Source organism: Puntigrus tetrazona, chromosome 17 (assembly GCF_018831695.1).
Source record: "Puntigrus tetrazona isolate hp1 chromosome 17, ASM1883169v1, whole genome shotgun sequence".
In the NCBI taxonomy this organism is placed as follows: domain Eukaryota; kingdom Metazoa; phylum Chordata; class Actinopteri; order Cypriniformes; family Cyprinidae; genus Puntigrus; species Puntigrus tetrazona.
The window spans coordinates 11327446-11352137 of record NC_056715.1 but is presented as its reverse complement, the minus strand read 5'-3'; the positions used below and the strand labels follow the sequence as shown (position 1 = coordinate 11352137).

The following is a 24692-nucleotide window of genomic DNA, read 5'->3' as shown; positions in this document are numbered from 1 at the left end:
GATAATTTTTGTAACAAAAAAAAAAATGAGAAAAGCAAAATCTGAAGAAGAAATAGAAATATAATTAGAGTGGATATAATTTAATACGCAAAATGACCAGTATTGAGGTTGTAAGTATTGTACTTATTATTGAGGTGAGGGAAAAAAAGTCTGAGAGAAAAAAATAGAATAGAATTAGAGAAAGAATAAAAATGTACATTGTTTATTTTGGCCTTTAAGCTGTCCAGTAAGAATGGAAACATCATGGAAATGTGGAAAATAAATAAATTAAAGAAAAGAAAAAAAATGTAATTTAAAAAAAGGTTGCTGTATTGGGGCGGCAGCTTATTTTATTTGAAATAGCATTTGAAACATCAAATGTTTGTAGTGGGAAAGATAAATAACAGTAAAATCTGAAAAATCTGTAAATAGAATTAGAGTCACCTCACGGCGGCCAGGAGCTATAAAAATAAATGAAAACGTGCTGTCATATGCTTGTGACATGCCTTATCGTAACACAGCGGCACACAATGGCGGGCGGTCGCACTTGACTTGACGAGCGGCCTACAAGAATGGCCAGCACATGGACCGGCACTGGCTTTTTAGCATGACAGGACCCTCACTATTACAGGCCCTTTATGCAGGCTGAAATTGCTCAGGCTTCTCCCATTCTTGGTCCTATCTCGGGGACTTTCTCTCTTTCTTTATTTCCCTTTCAATTTTCACTGGCACGCGGATAAGCGCGTGCTAACACAATATGATTGAGCTGTAAAATGGAACCCTGTCGACTCTAATCTCTTTTATGTAGATACCGAGGTACTGCCACACTCCACTTCATTCCTCTGCCTCCCCCCACCTCCATCTCTCTCTCTCGCGCTCTCTACACCTTCCTGTCCCTCTCTCCCTCGGCCAGGCCTCTCTCTCGCTCCTTCAATTGTCAGGGCCAGTGCATTCGTAATAGGTTCAGGAGAAGAAGAGAGTCATGGAAGCCAGACTCCTACTCAAATATCGCAGCGAGGTTTCTCGGGGCATAATAAGACGATTACGTGCTCGCCGGACAGACGCGCCGTGGGATTAGCATATTCGCCCAGAAACCTTGTTAGGAAAAAAAAACAGGAGGTGCTTACTCAGTGCAATCTGCAGACGTGATTGAGGTGTCATCATTATTGGCTGACCTGTGTGTACAGGCTTAGTGGCCTGTTCTGGATACGAACAATAGCAATTAAAGTTACCCTGGCAAAGCGTGCACAACTGCCTCAAGGCTGCAGCCGTGAATGCAACATGTGTTTTTTTTTTTTAGTTTTTATGCTTTATTTATTTCACCCGTGCACCGTCTCAGGCATCGGGCAGCCGGTGAGATGTCTTAATCAGGAGCTGAGCGAGGGATTTATCTAAAGCATAGGTTTGCTTTCTCCATGAGCCCTTTCCCAGCGCCTAATCTTCAGGATGGGAAAACACAATGGAGATAGAGGTCTTACGATCACTCTTGGTGTTGTAATTTCACAATTTCACACCAGTGTTTCCTATTATATGTAGGCCTATATGTACATATGAGCAAAACATAATATAGTATTATTGTTGTTGTTGTTGTTGTTGTGAATAATAATAAAAAAATTCTAAACAAAAAAATATATGTAAATGTTAATAACAATAAAATGTTACCTAGTAGAGAAATATTTATTATATATTATATATAGTATGTTACATAGTATAGTATGATACATTTGTGCCTTATTATTAATATTTGGCATTTTTAATTCTTTTTAAATCTTTTTTTAAAATGGAATGTATATTTGTGGATTATTATTGATATTTGAAATCTTCAAATAGAATAAAAACATACACTTATATTAGAACCTTCATGAGCAAATATTTAAAGGTGCACTTAAAAAATGTGATAAATAATTTTACACAAACATTTTACTTTATGGGGGGCCAGTCAGATACTGCAAAGTCCAAGTAACATTTTATTTTGGTCAGAAAAACAAACAGAAATCTGACTCGATCTAATAGTTTGTGTGTGTTGTGCAAGCCATTAAAAGCATCGACTCATAAGAGTCATTTGTTCTTGAATCACACTACACTTTTTTTAATAGTGCAACCAGCAAAACATTAGAAAGACACTGCGATTTACAGCATTCCACAGTATGCGTTCTGCTATATGATCTATATCACATTCAATTCATACTGCTAGCTCACAACTTCTCCTGTGACACTATAGATTCAAAAAGCATAGCCATGTCAATTTCTGCTTTTTTTTTTTTTCTCAGTTTAGTCCCTCCCTCTTTCTCACTCCAGTCTCATTTTGACTGAACGTGCATGCTAGTTTTGTCTCATTAGCTCCGTGAACCCACTGGAGGAAGAGCTAATCATATGTAAACATAATTATCTGCAAACTGGAGTAAGCCCGCTTATTCCTCCTCGCTGATGTGCGTGCCTGCCAGTGCTCTCCCAGATGTGATTTTTGGGACCCTCCTCCTCTTCTCTGCCCTGGATGAGAGGAGAAAACCCATTCGTGACACCCCAACCCCCACCAGATATCCCCACTCCAACCAATCTCTAAATGAGGCCTTGTCTGTCACCGCCCTCAGCCTGACACACTGCAAATATTGATTAATAGATGCCCTAAGCTCCTTTTAGCAAATCAAATTTTCACTTTTAGCAGGGGTTTCACTCCTGATACATTCAGCAAAGTGAGACACACTAAATTAAGTCTGACACTCAGAGAAAAAGGCCGTACAGATTGGCGAAATGTGTGTCAAAGTGATTTTGCGTTTTATATTGCTGTTTTAGCATAGTTCAAAGGTCATGATCCCATAAGCCCATAAGTCTTCAACTGCGTCTCTGATTATTTTGATGTGACATAAATCTGAAAATTGGGTATTATAGACAAAACAAGATGGTTGTTGGTGGAAATCTTCTCAAGGTTTTGTTTGTGGCATATTGTTGAGGGGAAGGCCGTGTCAGCTCACAGTCTACTTTGAAAATAACCTCAGCGCAGCATACTGGATGAGTTCCACATCTTCATACTGATGTGCTGCCTATAGTCTGTGACATTATTGACTCGGGTGTCTGAATGATGCCTGACTCTACTTTTACCCCATTACACACGGATTTGTCCTTTTTGTGCATGTCAATATGTGGGCTGCGTGTTTATTTTTTCTGAACGCTGGTCTCTCACTCCGTCTTTTTGGTGTGTGATTTTGTTGTCTTAACTTGTGTCAGAGGATATTTATTACCTATAGTCTCATTAAACATTGAGGACAGTTTTAATGCATAAAATAAATTGCTAAAACATTTATTACTGTACTTTTAAAACTTAAGTCTAGGTCTAAACAAATATAGGGCCCTATATAATCAGTTTTATTTTTTCACAAATTCCATTTAATTTTATCTTTTAAATTTTTATTTTTTATTATTTCCTCATAAATAACTATATATCTTATCTTATATATCTTATTTTAAAACATAGATTTTGTCACACTTTAAAAAATATACATTTCCATGAATATTCTGGTTTTATTTTAAAACTTTTAGTGAAATATTATTAATCAAATGCATCACTAGTTAATTGATATTATAATAAAATACAAATGTATTATTATTTCTTTTTTTTTTTCCTGAAATACTGTGTTGTTTACATTTGTACAATAGTATTATGTGCAATAGTAGATCATATCTCAGGTACTTATTCCTTATAAATAATGTTTTAATAATAATTTTATTAGTAGTAGTAGTTCTATCCTTGCATTAAGTAATATTTCTGCCACCTTTTATTCAAGTTAAACTGAACTTTTATTTTAATGAGAAAACCTTTTGGTTTCTGTATATGATATGATAATATTTTCACTCAGAATAAATTGTAAAATTCTCATCAAGTGACGTGTAGATATTATTTGTTTATGTGATCATAGATTAAAAACACTGCCATGAAATGTAAGATAAAACAGATGAAAAATGTTATAAGCCACTGATCATTTTACCTCAACTGCAAAAGTATATAACAATATAGTGTAAATATTTTGAGAAACCTAAAGAAAAAAGACAACATATAAGTAAAAAAAAGGAAAATAAATAATAGATAGATAGATAGATAGATAGATAGATAGATAGATAGATAGATAGATAGATAGATAGATAGATAGTGTTAGGAAAACATGATGGATGTGCTCACCATTTTTAAGCATTGATTTCCTTCTTGAAAATAACATAGATGTTCCCTTTTTTTCTCTTTTTGCTAATGGACTATGCATCACAGAATATGGAGTGATTGTCCGTCACACACAATAGCCAGCCTCTACCATACCTTGCATGTAAACATGCCTGTCTCAGCCTGTTGGAAATGCACCTGACAGAAGCCAAATTTGCATCATGCTTTGTCATGTGAAAACAAATGCAAAGCTCTGCATTATGCCTGTGTTTATCTGTTTTCTTGCGTGTCGGTCTTTATAAAGGACACATTTGCTTTATAAAGGCTGTAAGAGAGCTGAATAGGTGTGACAGTAACCTTCTGGCCTCTCACCAGCACTGCAATCCTTCCAACCCATCAGGCCCTGTGTCTGCCCCACAACCAGCGGGGGGCGGCCCTGTGTGATTGCCCGTTGAAAAAACAAGGCATTATTGCTCATTTTTCCCTCTTATTAGTTTGATTACATTTGCAAATCAAATCAATCCATCAGGCGGTTTGTGAAGGGCCGCGTCCTGCAATCTGAAAGGGCCTCCTAGTAATCTCCATCTAATAAGATGCAAATGTGTCACATCAGTAAGTAACCAATAAATCATCGCTGTGTCTACGCCAATCATTAACCATCAGAATGAACAGTCAATTTTTAGTATTTTCAATTTGTGATATGCTAGTGGAATATAAAGATAGATGGACGTAATTATACAAACCAAACTCTATTTCAATCCTCCCATCTCCAACAGCAAATTTGCTGGGAGGTAGAACAGGGCTGTCATCGTATTATGATTTTTTTTTTTTTTTTTTTTTGGTCTAGAGGTTCATGCAAAGTTCACAGACAGGCTCGAAATGGCCCTCCCCTGAAACCCCACCCCAAAGTATTAGTTCAGGGGGGCATCATCTCTATCAGAGAGTAAGAAAGCAGGAAAATGGGATTGGATTTGAGCTGTCGTCGGCTCTGAGGAATTATAACCTCATATCTACACATCTGAATGAGGATGGGTGTTATACAGAGGCTTTCGAAGATGTGCAACATATTGCTTCGGTCCTGTACGCCTGCCTAATCATGATGTAAATTATTATCGATGCGGTGGCAAGGCGACATGGCCCGTATATGGTCGTGCCCAGTGTGTTGCTTATGAATAAAGTGATTGGCTACGTTTTAAACGGAGAAAGTGTCTTCTTCACACGGTGCAAAGCAGAACAGATCAGCAGTGCTTATATGCAGATTTACTGAAAACCTAAGGTGGCATTTAGTGGGTCAAAAACATGACACTGAGTTTACACACATTACCTTTTTAGTTGTTTGTCCAAATGTATGAACATAAACACAATAATTTAAACAAACCGCAGACCGAAGATCTGCATGTTATCAATATAATAATGTGAAAATTTAGTGTGAAATTCACCATTGTATATATGTATATACACACACACACATTTTTCTCCTCTTTATCGTAGTCACTTATTTGTCATTGACTCATGTGTTGATCTTGAAAGAGTTTTTAGCCAGTCCATATTCAAAGAGATTGAAAAGGAATACTGGTTTAAATACAGTACTCTCTTCTCTCTCACAGACTCTCACACATGGACTTCTCAACATCTGAGTGTCCTCCTCCTCATCACCATATTTCATATTTGAATGTAAATTCACATTTAAATGTCTGCTACCTTCAGTGTGTCCAAAATGTTCTCCCTAGCTTTTTTCCCTTTTCTGAATTTCCCTCTCTGCCTCTTTTGTTGCAGTCCCTCAGGTATAGAGAGTTTCCCTCCACAGAACCTCTTCTGTACTTCTAAGGCCGAGGAGCCATTGTGTCTTGCAAACTGGCATCAGCATATTCCTTTTTCGCCTCATTCTTTCCTCCCTGCATATTTTGCACATAAAATGTGGCCCCTCTCAAATAAGCCCTTGTGTTTATCATGATCGATGCTTTCATGCATTACTCTGTTATATTATTCTCTCTGTTCTGAAATAGCTATACTTCTGGGTTCAGGTTCTCACGCGTCTATCGCTCTATTTTAATTTATTGTTTGTGTTAAATAGACAATTCACATGGTAAAAAAAAAAAAAAAAAAAAACTGAAACATTTTTTAAAAATCTCTCACCAAATTGTAATTATTGGGAGATGCATTATCCCTTTAAATGCATACATCATCATCATGCCTCACTCACTTAGCTTTCATGCGCACATTTACGAATTCCCAACGCCCGACTACTTCCTTCACACTCATCACTGCCTTATTTCCAATTGCGTAATCAAACCGTTGCTTCAACGCTCTCTCTTGCGCCGGCCGCTAAACAGCATTTGGGTTTGTGCTGCGGATTTATAGTTTATCTTTATCTGTTGCTTCATCTGTGGGTAGCTATTACGCCAGCCTGGCCAGCTTATTGTTTGGGCCTGATAGATCTGTGTGCAGTCCATCACTTGGAGCCGTGCGCCCGGAAAGCCATCGGCCCGCCTGATGATGAAATACGAGCTATCAGCCTCAGTAATGGCTGTAAAATTTCATAATTACACGGCCTTTATTACATTGCATAATGACCCTGAAGCAGTATGGAACAATTAATTAAGATTTTCAGCCGTGGCTTTTGCAGAAATTAAAAGGTGCTCATTGCCGTGGAATGGGGTAATGTCTTGTCTCGGAAGCATTAAGGCACGCTTTAAGCGCGAGACTCCCTGTCTGTCTGTTGATGCCGGAGTGTTTGTGGAAATGCAGGGCATTCCTCTGCTTCTGTTTGTCTGGCCGGATCATGTTTGAGAGAGACGCTAATCCTCCAGTATGAAATTAATCCATGCAGTCAGGCCTCTATCTGAAAGATCTGGACGTTTTTTTTTTCCTAAATTTAATCTCCAGTGATAAGCATGTAAATAATATGCTGCGGCAATCACAGTTATTCCATGTTTTGGAGAAGAATGCATCATCAAAGATTTTTTTTTTCTTGTGTTATTTTTTTCCGCCACGTCCAGATGAGATAGGGTTTGTCAATACAGCCTCGTAAGGGGTTTTATCGATCAGCATGGGAAAACAAATGAATCCGTATAAGTATTTGCCCCGCACCCTCCCTTATGCACGCGCACACACACACTCTCACGCTCCTGACTATATGCTGTGGCAAACTAAGGGGGCGTCTGAGGCTCAGACTTAAGCCCTCGCCTCGTGCATCTCATGGCCTTTCCTAACGCATCCTTTTGTGCCTGATGGAATGGCAGCGGTTGCGTTCATCAGTCCCTGCCAGCGGGAGCCGCTCGGACCCCCATAGGGGAGGTGCACATCAAAGGCTTCAGACTAGCATAGGAGTGAGGGGGAGAGCTCTAGAGCTCTGTGCAAACTACACTAATACCTCCTAATAGGAATAGGACAAAACTGCTGTCGTTTCCTCAAACATCAGCAAAAAAACAAGAAAAGCCGAACTGAACCCCATGAGAAAGAGGAAAGAGGGGACATGTTTGTTTTGTCTTTTCATCACTTCAACGTAACTTTTCTCAAAAGAATAAAATCTCCAAATCCACGTCAATCCTGAGATTAATAATATCAACCTCCACCCGAAACCCTTAAGAGCCACCTCTACATTCGCCAACCGTAAGAGACTCTGGGGAGAAATAAGAAAAAGGTGTAATTAAAATGTAAATATTGATATTTCATTGTTGGAAATGGCTTTTCGGCTCTGTGGTTAATGTCACTCCATCTGTGGAGCCTCTGCCATAGATGCTTTATTACAGTCCGGGGAACTGCCGCCCTTCTCCGCGGCCGCCACCAGGGCACATGTGCTTGTTGCTGCCTCGTTTCCATACGCAATTAAGTGGAAAAGTACAGTCCGAACAGTAATCCATGCTATCTTAACCAGCTGTCTGGGTATATTTAGAATTAATCTCCACCACCAATCGGCCTTAATGTATGCAATTAAGAGTCTGCCGATTGCTAATTAGGTGCATTAGAATCAAGAAGCCGTGTTAACGTGACGATGCAGCATCTCTTCTGCTTCGGGGCAGCAAATCCTGAAAGACAACAGCAAACAAGTCAGATATGTCCAAATTGTTGTGTGGTAAATGGTTGGAATGTGAAAATTTATGGCATTATATAACAAAATGGATTAAAAAATAAGAGTGGTTGACAATCGAAAAGGAAAGCAAAGCTAGTTGGCACAATTTAGTGAAAATATATAACAATATGTACCTGTGTATTATGCACAATATATGTATTATGACAGTAAATAGTGTAATTTTTGCGTCTTCCATTACGAAAATTAAGCAACAACAAAAAAAAGGTTATCATTGTTAAATTATGCTAACCTTTTTTATAAGTGTTTTAATAGTCTGATGACACAGTTGATAACCTTTGCTTCACTCTTCTTCACCGTTAGCCTTCAGCTGATAGCTTTCAGTTTTCAAAAATCCCTCACAGAACAGAAACAAAATAATAAGTGGCAAAAAATACCATTCAATTTTTTTTCCCCAAAGAAAAGCCTGAGGGAAAATCAGTCAATTCTGTTTAACTCTATTGAATGGTAGAGCAGAAGCCAGCAGCTGTTTAACACCATAGCAGTGCGCATGTGATCACGGTAAACGCTGTACGGCAGTGTGCCTCACACTGACAGGTGAATATTTGCTTAGCCGCTAAATGGATGTGGACAGCTATGGCGGTGTTAATGTGTTTTCCCTCCTAAAAAGTGTGATTTCTCTCTCTTTCTCTCTCTGACTGGTGTTGTTTTGTGGAGATGAAAGGAGGCCGGTGATAAAAGCAAAAAGGAGCGCTGCGGTGGTTTGTGTGTATGCGGCTCCTGTCATCACTTCCCCTGTGTCCCCCCTCCTCTCTGAGGGGGGAAGGGAGACTAAAGACCCGACTGTTTACACACACACAAAACACTCTTGTTTGCCTTTTCATGTTGTTTTTGATTTGTGCGAGACTTCTGTAGGCTAATATTTGCCGTTTGTTTGGGTGGGAGTTGTGTAGGTGGAGGAGTTTAGCTGTTAAGGTGGAAGTGTCTCAGCGCCTCACTGGGGCAGTAAATGGACAGACAGAGACTGGCATGGTGGTTGTTCCTGTCTCACCATGGCCTTTGGCATCATTAGCCTCACCACAGGCTTATCTGTAAGCTTACAGTAATCACCAATCAGCTGAACGTATTCCAAAGACACATCCTTTTTATGGCTTATTTGGATATTAATGCTACAATGGGTCTGCTTTAGTGAATAAAATATACTACATAGGTTTTCTTTATGTACTTATTCATGTATGTTGTATTTATCTGTTTATTGGGGCAACATACTGTAGTACAGAGATGAAGTAACTGGGGATGAATATATATATATATATATATATATATATATATATATATATATATATATATGTTTGTGACCCTGGACCAAAAACCTGTCTTAAGTAGCATGGGTATATTTGTAGCAATAGATAATATGCATACAAAATGCATGATTCATTACAAAAGCGCTGATTCGTTCAGGAATTAAATACGTCTTTATCAATGAATCATTTTCTTAAATGATAGAAATAGAAAATTCCAGTCACTACTATGTTCTGTTCTGTTCAATCCAACAATGTAAACTCTAATGTTGTGAATTTACAATGGAAGTTAATCAATATTAATGTATTATTTATTAAACTGGAATCTATAAAAGCAATATCTCTCTTGCAATTTTGACGAATATTGTGAAATGATACATTGTAATCTATTATAGTTTATTGTTGTTTTATTATCAAATGTTGTTCCGTTAAAGCGACAACTCTGACTTCTAATATTATTAAGTCTCACCTTCACTCTCTACAGAACTATTTTGCAAGTAGATTAGTCACTGTGTCATCATCGTCTTGACAAAGTGTGAAAGCAAATAGAGTGTATATTCACACAGGAGCTCAGAAGGGAGCCAGGATGCATCAAATAAACATCCAGCGTGGTCGGCACGCTGAATAGCACTGATTCTCATTGCTCAAGCGTGTTCATTTACCCTGCAACCATGAGAAAATAAGCAAGGGTGTTGCTGAGAGTGAGACGGAGGAGTTGAGCGAGCGTGTGTTTATATGACGGCTAAGCAGCGATGCCGAGGTGAAGTCTGCCTTGAGGAAGACGAAGAGGAGAAACGACCATGTATGTGTGTGTGTGTCTCGGCGGGCTCTCTCAGTGTGTAAACGTGCAGTCAGAAAAGATTTGGCAGACGGACGGCCGGTGGTTGCTGTGAGGCCTGGTGGTGAGCAGTCCTGCCCGGCAGGGGTTAACTTCGCATGGCTGCACCGCAGCCTCTTTCTGTCAGCCTGTGCTATGCGCTGCTCCAATGCTTATTTCTTCTGAAAAGCCTCTGCAGGTTTCACAAGGCCTCAGCCATCAGATACCTTCTACTGGTGTAACCTTCACAGATCCACATACTTAGCCTTTCCTCCCCGTCTAGCACAAAGTACATCAGTTTACTGAGAGAAAAGAGAGAGATAGAGAGAAGAAGAAGAGAGATTGTGCCGGTGGCAAAGCCCCTTCAGTGCTGCTGGAGAGAGAGTCTGAGCTCTGAAGCCGGTCTCCGGGCTAAGAGAGTTAAATTGAGAGGACGTTACTGGAGATTGAACGCTGGATCAGATAATGCTCGTGTGTCATCAGGATGGGGCAGTCTGCTTTGTGTCTGTCAAATAAAAGAGTCTCTTATCCGGAGTTATATGGCTTGTAAATAAATAAATGCCATGTAAATAAATAAATGCTTTCTGATTGATAAATAAACAGATAAATAAATAAATTAAATAGAATTATGCATCTACATAAAAAAACGACTCTGAAATAAGGATTGTTTATTATAAATATAAAACAAATTAAATAGCACACTGTATATGTTTTATTGAAAAAAAAACTGTGTGTGTATATACACTTTATTTTTTAGATTACAATACATACAACCTAAACTATGATTTTTTAATATTTTAAATATTTAACACATACTCACCTATACCGTGCCTATATATCGTGTCTTGTTTAGTGTCATGTCTGTACTGAGTCAATAAACTTCCTCTTGTTACAGGAAATCCTTTGGGAAAACGGGTTGTAGACATTTGCCACAGCTGAAATGACAGTGACACGCTTTAATTTGACTCTTTGGATCCTTTCGCACACGGCAAAGCATCCAAAGGTGAACTGTAATCACGGTCGCCACCAAGCTCTTTTGTGAAATGAAATAACAGATGAAAAGAAGCGGGAAAAATGCATCTTTAAAGTTTGCCCTCGCGTAAATGTCAATAGAGAACCTTTTCCATCATCAGCAGTAAATTCACATTGATGGCTCTTTTCTTCTCTCTATCGATCCGGCCATGAGAACGTAGATTTGTATCTGTTAATTAATGCGTCCTGAAACAGCATTTGTATTAATCAGGGAGATAAGAAAAATTGGATGCCTGCACTGGCATGACAACCGTAAAAGCGCGAGCCCCTGATAAAATCATTGATGGACCTCAATAAAGAGGAAAAAAAAAGTTCTTCCTTCCACTCAATAAACTAATCATCCGGCTTTTAATTATTCTGCGGAGAGATGTGTGGAGATTGGGGAATGTGTAAATCTAATTATTTACTAACAGCAGTGGCTGAGAGGGAGGGCTGGGAGTGGCACAGGGGGAGCTCTAGGCTATGGGCTCCGTCCATCTGCCACTCCACTCCACTCCACAACCCCTTCTCCACCCGCCCCCTGCCTTTATATTGTCTCTCTGTTTGTCCCTTGTGCTCTCATTCTCTTTGTCCCTCTGTCTCTCGATCTGTCTTGACACATGTCTTTGATCGTCCATTGTTTCTTTTCATGATAAACTCTACTGATGATAATCTTTTAAATGTTTCTGCGCCACCAACCGGAAGTAATAATATCGGTGTCCTCCATTGGTTGGACAAACAGACTCCAGTGTTGATGTGTCAGAGCAAAAGCTTGACAGCATTTAGAGTGAGTCTACCAATATTACTGTGTATTTAAACATAAAAAGGCGTTATATATATTTCTTCAGATACACAATGCCACGTTATTTATAGTCAAAAATATGCTTTAGTTTTATTTATTTTTTACAAATTATTTGCAAATACTGTATATTCAACGTAAGTGATTTTTTCCAAATTCTCAGCAATATTAAAGGATTACACATACCTCTCAGGAGGCCATGAGAGTGTGATCGTATTTTTAGTCCATGCCACCTTTTATTGAGGCCAGTGTCTTTGTAAGAATGCAGCGGTCTTACATCGGACCCCCTTAAGAAATTCTTGGCTTAATCCCTTTTGATGATTTTATTAAGTAGTAGAAGATGGCCCTGCCAACTGGCATTGAGCACACTAGCACCAGCAGGCCAGGGGAGGCACCAACTGCTCACCAGCTCTTAGTCTGCCTCTAATGAGATCAGAGATGTTAACAGTTTGGGATAATAAATTAGCGGTTGGTATAAACAATAGCCCGAAACCTATACCTAATGAGCTCCTTGCCATTAGTGATTAACTCACAGAAAGAGATTTCAAAAAAGAGAAGAAAAAATGAGTGAAATTGCTTGCTTCCTCTGAAGGCATCTCTCCACAACAGATGTTGGTGAGCATCTCTTTCCTCATGTTCCCTCGCCACCTAGATTAGCCCCCTCGCTGTCGCAAAGAGAGACGCTTCGTCTGTTCTTGGAAGAGCAGAGCGAGTGAGATGAGACGAAAAGGTCCAACACCAACAGGTGCTGTTGTGCCTTTTCCTCACCCTCGGAGCTGATGGACAGCTCCCAAGCACTTACACAATTTATTTAGATTTTTTTAATTGTTTGCTCTTTGCAGGCAATGTTAGATAAGCTTGCATTTTTTTGCCTTTTTTACTTTTTATTTATTCATTTATGTACAAGTAATAATACAATACTCCCAAAAAAAATCAAATCTTAAAATTCATAACTAAGATAACTAAGATTGATATAATAATAATTAATAATTATATATATATATATATTTAAATTTATTTGTTGTTGTTGTTGATTCAATGGTATTCATCTTTCCTAGTCCAAAGCCAATGCATAGAAATTATTTTTATTTTATTAACCCTCAATATGCGATTCCTTAACAGTGTGTGCTCACACTCAAGGGGAAAAACATTTCATTTATTCATCTTCTTATACTTGTGAATACAATATTATTAGGAAACATCTCAAAGCATCACACTGGTACCTCAGAATTAAGTATGTTTCTCATACCCCAAATTGAGCATGAGGGCTGACCTTCTTGTGTTTTAGACAGACCAAAGCCATGCTTTAGTCAGTTTCAAAAGGCATTCGTGAACATGAACTTCCCAATTTCCTTTACTTCCAGCAAAAAGACAGGAAAATGAGGGAGAAAAGTATGTGTGCAGAGTGGGGGGAGGAGGAAGGAGAAGGAGTTTGAGGCAAGCAATTAGTCTTTCAGTTGGTGTGATGGGAAGAATTGATCCATGCTGCATGTTGGGGGAGATAAGGAGTGCCCTCCCTCAGGATGCCCCCTGGCCTGCAGCGCAGCAGGAGATGAGAGCCAAGGCTCGTGCTAGGTGCCTCAGCTCGCTCCCACTGGAGTTTTCCTCTGTATTACACCTCCAGAATGTCAATTCTTCCCACTAACACAACCAGAAACTTCTGACAATCAACTGAGCTTTTATATCATATACCAGCGTTGAATGTTGATTTGAAGCTGAACATTGGTTGTTGAGTTAAAGAGTGCTCTTTCTCTGGCTGTTTCTCAGGGTTTTCCACACTTTCACTGGCGGACCAGATGAGTCTTCTGCAGAGCGCGTGGATGGAGATCCTGATCCTGCGTGTAGTCTACCGCTCGCTGTCATTTGAGGACAAGTTGGTCTACGCTGAAGACTACATCATGGACGAGGACCAATCCAAGCTGGCTGGCCTGCTGGACCTGAACAATGCTATTCTTCAGCTGGTGAAGAAGTACAAGAGCATGAAGCTGGAGAAGGAAGAGTTTGTCACTCTTAAAGCTATAGCCCTGGCTAACTCAGGTAAAATTAACAGATGCTATAGATTCTAGTCAGAGCAGATGACATGTTTGATTTGATGTATTCAAATTGTGATACTTTTATGGGTTGTTCATTCTATAAAACATTGAAAACACATTTTCCAACAAATATACAATAGAAAAACGTGTCAATGGCAAAGCAGATTTAGTAATGCCTTAAAAAATATTTATTTATTGTTACAATGATTTTCTCTATGCTGAGCCTGTTTTAAATTCTCAAAATATTTTTTAGGGTGGGTTATAAAAGTTAAATATATCAGGAGTCCTTATATCAAAATAAAGAAAACAACTTCATGGTTTTACAAAATCTTTTATTATTAATTTATTAAAAGGGGAAAAACTACTGGTATTGTGGTGCAACTTTACAAAATCATAATAACATTTAATGAATTAATAATTTTTTGGGACACTTTTTAAAGTATAATGATTAATGCATTTAATTTATTAAGAAAATACTTGACTTGTTACTCTTTTTTTAAGTTTTTTGGAAATGGTGTGAAACCAACTTTACTAAAGAATATTTTTTTTAAGAATTATTCTTTTGTTCTTTATCATAGAAATTCTTATATATCATTGGCCCACTTCTATCTGTCATAACCTTGTTTTCTTTGACGTCAACTTAAGATCTACATTACATCATAATTACAATTGTCCAACGTGTCTTTGGTTTAAAATCATTTACAGCAGTCTTACTGCAAATGATATAAGCAGATGCGTTTAGCTTGAAGTGCACTTGAAGCCTTTGAACTGCCAGTCATCAGTTCAAATAAAGCAATGTTTATTTATTAATCGCTTTCCTTAATAGAATGGGCTGTTGATAATGCATGAGAACTCCCTGCTTTTGATTTGGTCTCCTCCTACAGGAATCTTAACAACAGATGTAGTGGTAAAGTTATTCAGGTCTCAATATCTCCGTCTTTTTTCTCCTCATGTTTTCTCTTCCTCGATTCGCGCGCACACACAACAAAACACTAAACAGTGTTCCCACCCCTCCCCGCCCCTTTTGAAATCCTTCAAAAGCACGTCTGCGGCCCCTGTCCGAATTAGCATAAGTCTCTGCTCAGATGCCTCTTAAGTAAGGAGCCCATCACTATGCACCTGCATGTCAATAACAGGCTCTGATGTTGTCCGCCATCGACAGTCGCACCATGGCCCTCTGGCTCCCTTTGTGTTGACCCCATCTTTGAACTTTATCTTGGTTGCTGGCCAGTAGTTTTCCCTTTAATTACAAGAAGGAAACTGTCAATAAAATCTGTTAAATGGGACGCAATGAGCAGCTTGAATGGGAGGGCGGCTATTTGTTCAAATTCTCCAGCGCTCAAGGTATTGACAGTTTGTTTTCTGGGGCCATATGTGACGATCAATCTCCGGCTGGGCCTGGCCATGCTGAAAAATGAAAAAGCAGATTGCTCTTGCTCGCTTGCGGATGACGGCTCGCTAGTTTGGCCCCAGCCCGCAGCCACCGGGGGCCGTTCTGCCCAAAGTGCGCCCCTGAGAGAGCGAATGAGTGCGTGACTCTTTTGAGAAATTCTTTTTTAATTGATCTGACAATTAGCGGTTCATCTCGGTTTGTTGACGTGCACGTCAGCTTGCCAAAAGCAGGTAAAAGTGATCGATGAGTGGTAGATTTATTCATACCGACGTCGCTTTTGGTCAGCTTTTGTAAAAAAGCGTGCAAAATGAGACATCCTATAGTCGGAATTTGGAAACAATTTCACACCGTTACAAAGAATCGACAAATAACACACACCGACATAAACTTTGAATTTCAAAGTATGCCTTTTTCCACAAAACATACAAATTCTACAGTGTAGTCTGATGCATAAGCTAATCTCTAGTCTTAGTGTTTTCTCACCTTCTCGGGTGTCATTCTCAGTATTTAGCAAGACTTTCTCTCTGCGGCTTCTCTCCGCACTCTTCTCTCAGGAGAGACATGCATCATGTCCGATTTCAAAGGTGAGCCATTTTGTCACTTCTTTTTTGGCAGCTGCTAAAAAAATGATACACTCCACCATTTTCTAAAACCCAGAGGTGCTGGATATTTCCGTTCAGAGCCGATATATTTCACAGTCCTTCAATAGACAAAGTATTGCTTAAGCAATCGATGTCAGAGCGACATTTTTATCCTATTTATTTGAAAGCTTTACATTGCAGTTGATCTCATCATGGTGCGCATAAGGACATAAAAAGGAAAAGGAAAAGTCTGTTGTATCTTCTCCACAGTTTGAATTCAGCCATTTACTGGCACAGTTCCAATGTCATTCTGGAAAATCATAACAAATTTGAGTCTAGCGAAGAGTCTTTTTGATAGTAAATATTGCAACACACTTTTAAGCCACAAATAGCTTGTAGAAAATGTGTGTTTTCCCCCAACGCCTCCAGCAGCGATGCCGAGATTGATAGAGCGGCTTGTGTGGAAAGGTGCAGGTAAGCACTTTCCTGCCAGGGATTTCTGTCGGATCACAGGTCACTTTTCAGATGGCCAAAGCCCATGTGACTGATGGACGAGACCTCGCTGTCTGAATTCTAGATGGGCTCCAGACACCGAAGGGTTAGGATATCGAACCATAGCCTAAAGCGGGCTGACGTTTGCCCCGCTGGCCAGCCCAAAGGACAGACGGCGCTCTCTGCTAATAGAGGAACCTCACAAGGTCTCGCTTTTATCAATACTTGACCATACAATTATTATTTAACGTGTATGTATCAATTGATTCGAGGCAATGCATTGATCGTGACATCTTTGCCAAAAGCCAGCGAGCATTTGGACATTTTTTCCTGGAGGGAACGGGATCGGATTGACACGCCACAGTAGAAAACCGAGTCGATACTGTTGGTGGAGTCAGTCTATAAAGAGCAAGTCAGACAAAGCACTTTCTTTACCATTGTGATGTGATAAAACCATCACAGCACTCGCAAGAGCATCCAAGGCTTGGATTAGCTGGAAAAGTGCAACTATATTAGCCACTGGAGCAGGAAACGGCAAAGATAGTAGCTGCCTGAGACTAATTGCACTCTCAGAGGCACGTCTGTCGCGGTGAACGAGCGTGAATGCTGTACTAACGAGCGCGAATGCAAATGCAGCCTGTTTGACATTTCTGGCAGACAATGCCAGTCAGGCTGAGGTATTGTTTCCTGACTCAAGCCTCTGTTTCTCTCGCTTAGACGAGTGCCATATCAGCTCTCCTCCAAACACTGTTTCTGTCGCCCGTGCCATTCATCAGTCCCATAGAGAGTCTTGTAAACACGTGGCGAGGACAGCCTCAGCGTTTAACACTCAAGTGTGCCTTTAATCACTGGAGAATGAGCTTAGGGCTGGCAAAAAAAAAAGGATGAGTCACATTCTTTTAATCCCTTCCCTTTTGCCAGGACTTCATCCTCAGGTTTCCGTCAGGCTGAAATGGATTAAAAAAAAAAGAAAAGTCCTGTACAGAACTAGCATCCGGGAGTGTCATGCCTCTTTAAACTGAAGGGGGCTCTCTTTGATTTAAATACAATTTCTGTATATATGTGTGTGTGTGTGTGTGTTTATTTTACCTTGTTACAAAACTGTGACGCTAAAAAACGTGTCAAAGTTTCACAAATATAAAATAGCCTAATTGTTTTAGCACTGATAATAAGAAATGTTCTTTGAGCACCAAATCAGCATTGGAACTATTTTTAAAGAATTGTGTGACACTGAAAACTGTAATAATGATGAACAAAAAACCTACTGTTTTATTATATTTTGGATTTATTAAACGCAGCGTTGTTGAGTCTAAGAAACGTATTTCAAAAACTCTTTCAAAAAAATACAAATTTACGACTAGACTGTCATATATCTTTATATGCTGCTTAAATCGCGTATGTTGTATTGTACTGAATGTGTGTTCATTTCTAAAGCCATACATTATTTTTCTGTATTTTCTTGCAGATTCCATGCATATAGAGGACGTGGAAGCCGTGCAGAAGCTCCAGGACGTGTTGCATGAGGCCCTGCAGGACTACGAGGCGGGCCAACACGCAGAGGACCCGCGCCGGGCCGGCAAGCTGCTCATGACCCTACCCCTGCTCCGGCAAACGTCCACCAAGGCAGTGCAGCACTTCTACAGCATCAAACAGGACGGCAAAGTGCCCATGCACAAACTGTTTCTGGAGCTGCTGGAGGCCAAGGTGTAACTCCGTCCCCGGCCCCGTGTTATCCCGACAGAGAGCTGGAGGGGGTACGTCACTGACTGCACCCCTTCACCAGGCAGACACTGACTAACTCTCTGCCGCTGTTTGTGAAACCTTTGTCTATAAACTTTAACAAATAATAACTAAAACATAACCGTAATGGTACTTCTAATTACTGACAATGATACGTAAATATAAGAATGATTTAAAATGTGATTATTGAGAAAAATATGAAGTGGAAAAAAAAATAGACTGCTTTCATTATTCAGCAGTGGGACTTGAAACCAGCCGTCGACTTGTTCTTCTCGAAAATCTGATGCTGAGTTTTTTTTGTGCTATTGAGACATTTTATTGATTTTCAAAAGAGAAATTCTGGAGCCGAAAAAAGACCAGCCCTGCCAAAGGAAGGAGGTCCACCCGGTGGACACCAGCAAGCGAAACTTTCCCCGAACTGTACCGTCCAGCTCCCATGTCGCTGAAGGAATCTAGGGATCGACCCTCTTTACCATAAGAGCGTGACGTAGTGACTATGTGCAGTATTACATTCGAGGTCCTCGGAGCAGTTTAACAACGCGATAGCCAAACAGAGATTTTGACGTCTTTGAAGAAGCTGCTCCTCACCATTACGTAGCCATGCGGATTGTGTGTCACTCCCTTGTCATTTTCGTTCAAGTCTTCCAAACACGTCTAGCCTCTTTTACCGATTTCAGTTCGATCTTTTCAGGGAATAGCCGAAGCTTTAGTCTCTCATGCAATACCGAGCAAAGAGGAATCGCAGTGGTCAAGGAACAGACTCATTTATTTATTGACTTTATTTTATTATGTTTTATTCGAGTGTATTTTTACTGTACTGAAGGATGTAAATATATGGTATGGTCATCAAACATGATGTTTCTTCATATAATGTTAATAATTGATGGTTATGTTTTTCTACCGACCACCGTGTTGCGCAATGAAGACGAAACCCTGCTATCTTCTCTAAGCAATAGATGTTTAAAAAGTGGAGGTGTAAATGTATGCAATTTTGCTTTGGGTTTTGTTTGTTTTGTTTTTTCTTAGTGCCACACTTACTTGGGAAAATGAATTTCCAGAAGCTTTCGCTTTTCTGTCTGTGCTTGTCATAAGATGATAGATTACATACATGATATGGCCAGAAGGACCATAACCATTATCTCAAGCCAATTATATATGCATATATATTAACTTCAGCCTCGAAATTCTATTGACATTCTTTCATACTAAAGCAGTATTTGAACTTTGTTAAGCAAAATAGCACTTAGGGGAGACAGAGAAGCATCGTAGGTTTAGTTTCACAAAGGTCCTGATTTTTAGGTGGAATAGCGCCAGAGATATCATACACGTGACGTAATCTTCTTCCAAATGACATTTTTAGCAGAGAGGCTCAAGTATCAAAGCAAGCAATCCACAGCCTTCATCAGAAATATGTCAGTATTAGTATGGGGTATTTTCTGAATATTCTTAAGCATTGTATATTGTAAATTAACAGATTATAAATCTAACCTAAGACATTTTATTGGAACAGATCAAAGAAAAAAAAAGAATGAAAAACAAACAAAAAAAATGTAGTTCAGCTTCTTGGTGTTTCATGTCTGCTGTGTTTTTTCTGAAACATCTATGTTTTTTTTTTCCTTTCTTTCCTTTCTTTCCTCTGTTACACGCAAAAGATGTAGTGTGCTACCCTTGGTGATCGCAGGTCTCGCTGTTCAGTATGCATTCATTTTCTTTCTGTTTTTCTTTTTCTATTTTTGGTTCTTCTTTTTTTTTTTTTTTTTTTTTAGAGACAGGGTAGAATTAGAGACAATACTGGATGTATGAATCCTCAGGAGCAAGATGATGGGTTCTCAAATAACCTTTTGAAAAAAAAGAAAGACTCTTCCTAGTTACCGCTAGATCAACCGATCAACGATCAATATAATCTATGCTGATATATAAGTGAATATTTAAAAGGAGGTGCATTATATGTACAAGAGACCATCTGTGTAACTCCTATCTTGTAGACTAACACTGTATATCATAGGTTACGATGACAAATGCTTTGAAATAGTACTTTTTTTTCTTTCTTTCCCCTCTTTTTCTGATTTTCCTTCTCTTTTAACAAAATGCTGTACATAAGGCCTTCATGCTGAACTCCATTGGTATATATCTTGACTCTTTAAGGTTGCAAAGGGAAGAAACATTTTTGTTTGTTTTGGTGTAAGATCGGTTTTCAAAACTATCACTTTGACTTTGTGTGCTTAATAAAAATGACGAAAAAAAGACGAAAGAACAGATCATTTTTTAAGGCAAATGGGGAACGAGGGTTTTTAGTTGCTTTTTCTCGGCCTTGTTCTATAAATACACTGTATCTATCATTAGCTATTCAAAACTCTTTAATAGATTGTGCTTTGGAAAGGTTAGTGTAACGTGACTCTAGATCTTATCGCTCATGGCAACTCATCAGATGGTCAAAACATGGGTTTGGGGGGGGGGTCTTGCTGTTGAGAAGATGTTGGCACTTTCGAAATTTTCACGTGATCAACTCCTGGCAGAAGAGGTGCTGTTTTCTCTCTGTGGTTTTGTTTTCTTTTTTGTGTTGTCTTTACTCTGAGGTGATCACGGTGAAAATGAAGCGATATGAAACTAGGCGAGCTTTCTAATTCTGTTGAGTTTTGTAAGATTTCACGAAAAACGAGAACAAGGGGTTCCAATCTACACTCAGTCTTTCAGATATGCATTTTTCCAAGTTGCTTTTAGTGCACAAAATGAAAAAAAAAAAAAAAACAAAAACAAAATACTTTTATGACATGTACTGTGTAATTTTGGACAAAATGGTACCCAGACCTCTCGAACCATGCAAAGACAATTTTACTGTGTCTTTTAACGCTCATCTCTCCAGCATAGAAATCAAAGTGTAATTTATCCGTACCCACGATGACTTTTTTTAAAGATATTTTCTTATTTAAAGCAATATGACGGTACGACGTACAGTTGTTGTACAATGTGATTCGATTAGTGATCAAATGCTGTATCTATTGGACTATTTTGCAAATTAATAGGATTAAGGATGATCAGATATACAAACAACTGCTATTTTTAAATGTTGAAGAGGTTCTAGGTGTTGGTTGTATTTATTCATGCATCGACGCATCTAGACTTCCTGGCAGTCTAATGCAGAAACCGGTGTGGGAAAGGACGAGATCCAGAAGGAGGAAGGGGAAAGAATAAAAGAGCATTTGAGAAGCTTCTATGATCAATATGATAATGATATATTTCAACCCAGGAGTTGCTGAAACAACCTGTAGTGAGAATCATGTCTGTAGTTTTTAGATGTGCTCCACATCGGTAAAACTATTAACTGTATATTTTTGTGATGTGCATCATTACAGTGTGCTCCAAACAATATGTCCATTTGTGTAAATGTATTTATTTTACATTGTATATATTGTTCAATGCAAAAAGAGAGACCTATGATTCTGTAACTACGATCAGTTCAGATGTGTAACTCCAATTATGCCTTTCAGGATAATAGTAGAGCAATATTAAACATGCTTCCAGTTTTGACTCGGGCTGTGTTTTACTTTGTGAAAACATGTTTTCAGTCTTTACTCATTGTGGATTCATACATTCATTCATTCATTCATCTGTTTATTTCATTATAATTTTTTGTGTTAAACTGCCTACTGTGGGTTAAACCTTATGAGAATTGAGACCAAATATATTCTATGTTTAAGCAAATTAATGCTTTTATTTAGTAAGGATGTGTTTCAATTGATCAAAAGTACAGGAAAGTAACCGTTTTGAACATTGATAATAAGAAATGTTTTCAGAGTATTTCTGAAGGATCGTGTCACAGTGAAGACTGGAAAGTGCATTTTTCCTTTAAAAAAATAAATTACATGTTAAAAATGATCATAACGGAAACAAGTAATTTCAACTGTAGCAATGTGTCTTAGTTTTTACTGTATTTTCGATGTTTTAGTTTCAACCTTGGGGAGCGTAAGAGGCATTCAGAAACATATTGACCTCATACTTTTGAACAGTAGTGTATAATGTAGTTTATCAATATTGCTTGTTATGAATTATGAACGAGAATGTGAAACTTCTTACAAGCCAGAAACTTTCAAACACACTCTTATCAAAACATTTTTAATTAATAGAATTTTAGGCTATATAACTAGGCTGTTTGTTTCTGCTAGGCGCATACGTAACATTTGGATACAAATTGGTATGACAAAGTAGTCTGTATTTATTCATATCCTGCATTTCCTAAAGGAAAAAAACACTTATGGGATATGAATAATGAATATAATAGCTGATGAGCAGTGTGCTGGTACCCAGGCAATAGAGCCGTCTGCTCGGCTACTTGACTTTTTTCCTCTGAAGAGCAGTCTGTCATTTCTTTTTTTTTTTTTTCCTGCACTGGCATCTTCACGCAGCCACTCTTCATTCTGTCGTGGTTACAATATTATTGCGTCGGAAAAGGGAAGAAAAATGGTGGATGAGCAGAAAGTTCTTGACAACTTGATGCAGCGTTTGAGGCATGTCCACTCAGAGGGTAATCAGCCGCTATGCCCTGAGGCTTTACAGCAGACACATTGATGTAAGACAACGTTCTTAACATCAGCACAGCCTCACGGTCTGCCCACATCCACTCCGTCTCTCCTATAAGACTCCAAATGAGGAGCGGGAGATACAAGCATCAACAAGAGGAAAGCACTTAGGATACCTAAATAGCAAACCTCAGTTTTTTACACTCTACCGTATTATACATTTGACAAAGAAGACAAATGCAAAGGCTATTTCGTGGCTTTTCCTGTATATAGGATAGAAGACAAAGAAACTCTAGCGCTGTATAGTAAGATAGCATTGTGTGTAAAATCATCTGCTGCTAATATGTATCATATAATGTGGGGAGACATTTAATGTTCTGTAGCAAAAGCGTTTAAGGCTTTAAAACAGAGAGCAGTGACCTGCAGGCAAATATTTTTCAAGAAGATGACATCATAAGATATTACTTAAAGAGGGCCCCGTTGGCGGAGGAATTTTTCCCCCCACTTTTTTTTTTATTATTTGCGCTGCGGCACATACATTTTACTCATCGACTTCGGAGTTCATTTATTTTATTTTATCTTTACGCCATTGATTCATTATTATGATACAATAAAAGCTACTTGAGCATTTCAGCTGCCAAGTACCGTTATCATTAACCTTGCGAGACGCTAAAAGTGCTCCATGGCATTTGTAATGGCTCTTTTAACTCTTTCCGCTCTTCCATGTTATACGGCTTCGATGTGGAGCTGCTGTAATTGGGTTTTCACTGAGGTTGGACCCTCAGAGGAGGCCCTGGTATAAGCTACGCCGAGGTATATGCACGCTTGTGCTGGACTATTTGTATTTCTCCATTATGTCAATTTATGGATCATCCCGTCGGTGCAATTTGGAACCGGAGCGGGAAAGTGTCTTATAGTCCAATTGGGAATTTTGATGTTCCCCATAAAGCTTTAGTTCAAAGTTAAGCTCATTTTAGATTAATTGATCTATTCTAGACATATTAGTTAAACTGCTGATCTTGATAAGTCTGTTTGAAATGACCTCTGTCCTGCTCACATCCGTTTAATGCTTTCTGGTAACCGTATGAACTGACATTTTAAAAAAAGGAGTGACCAAGGTATATCGTCAAGGGTTCATGCATTTTTAAGGGGATGTCAGTGTTGGAATAAAGCAAAAAAAAAAAAAAAAAAAGGATAAATAAAATAAAGGCTATTTGATTTATAAAATAATGTACTCTCAAAGAAATGATTGTAGTGACCAAATTTAAATGTGATTTCTGACACTGCATTTTAAAAAACTAAACAAACATTTTTTAACTTTCAAAAACTTTTAAGACTTTTGCTTTATTTATTACAGGTCCAAAAATCTGAGAAGGCGTGCACACTCAAAAAATATATTTTGCTCAATTAACAGATTTAGATTTAGAAAAACTTTTGCACGCAGTTAGTTTATGGCTACTACTAAAGCTATTTGTAACATATTATAACATATTTGAACAAGCAATGTGTGACTGACTGATCTCAGAAGCAATAAATATTTTTGTCTTAATGTCTTTTTTTATTTACTTATGTTAAATTGGACAGATTTAATTGTATTGAGCAAAATTAAAGGAAGTTGTGACACAATGTTCAAGAATTGGCTCATTTTACTCATTCAATCAGTTTGACTCATTCAACCATGTTGATTGTAAAAGGAGGCTCTCAGTCTAACCAAACATCATTAGCTGCAGGACCTGAAGAGTTGAATGCAATATACACCAACTTCCTAGTCATTTCATATACCGAACTACTGCGTGTCTTGAGTGGTACTGTATGTTTTGTGGTGTCCTCGACGTGCCATGGGAACAAA

The 24692-nt window shown here is 38.6% G+C and overlaps 1 protein-coding gene across 10 annotated transcripts in view; it reads left to right on the top strand.

Annotated features, from left to right (window-relative positions):
• The window catches only part of esrrga (estrogen-related receptor gamma a), a 144719-nt gene extending 122865 nt beyond the window's left edge, over window positions 1-21854 (top strand). For all 10 annotated transcript variants that reach the window (XM_043262141.1, XM_043262139.1, XM_043262136.1 and 7 more), the window contains 2 exons: window positions 13855-14124; window positions 18052-21854. In XM_043262141.1, coding sequence (XP_043118076.1) covers window positions 13855-14124; window positions 18052-18296 — 515 coding nt within the window. In that variant the 3' untranslated portion in view covers window positions 18297-21854. The remainder of the gene's footprint in view (window positions 1-13854; window positions 14125-18051) is intronic.
• The last annotated feature ends 2838 nt before the right edge of the window (window positions 21855-24692 follow it).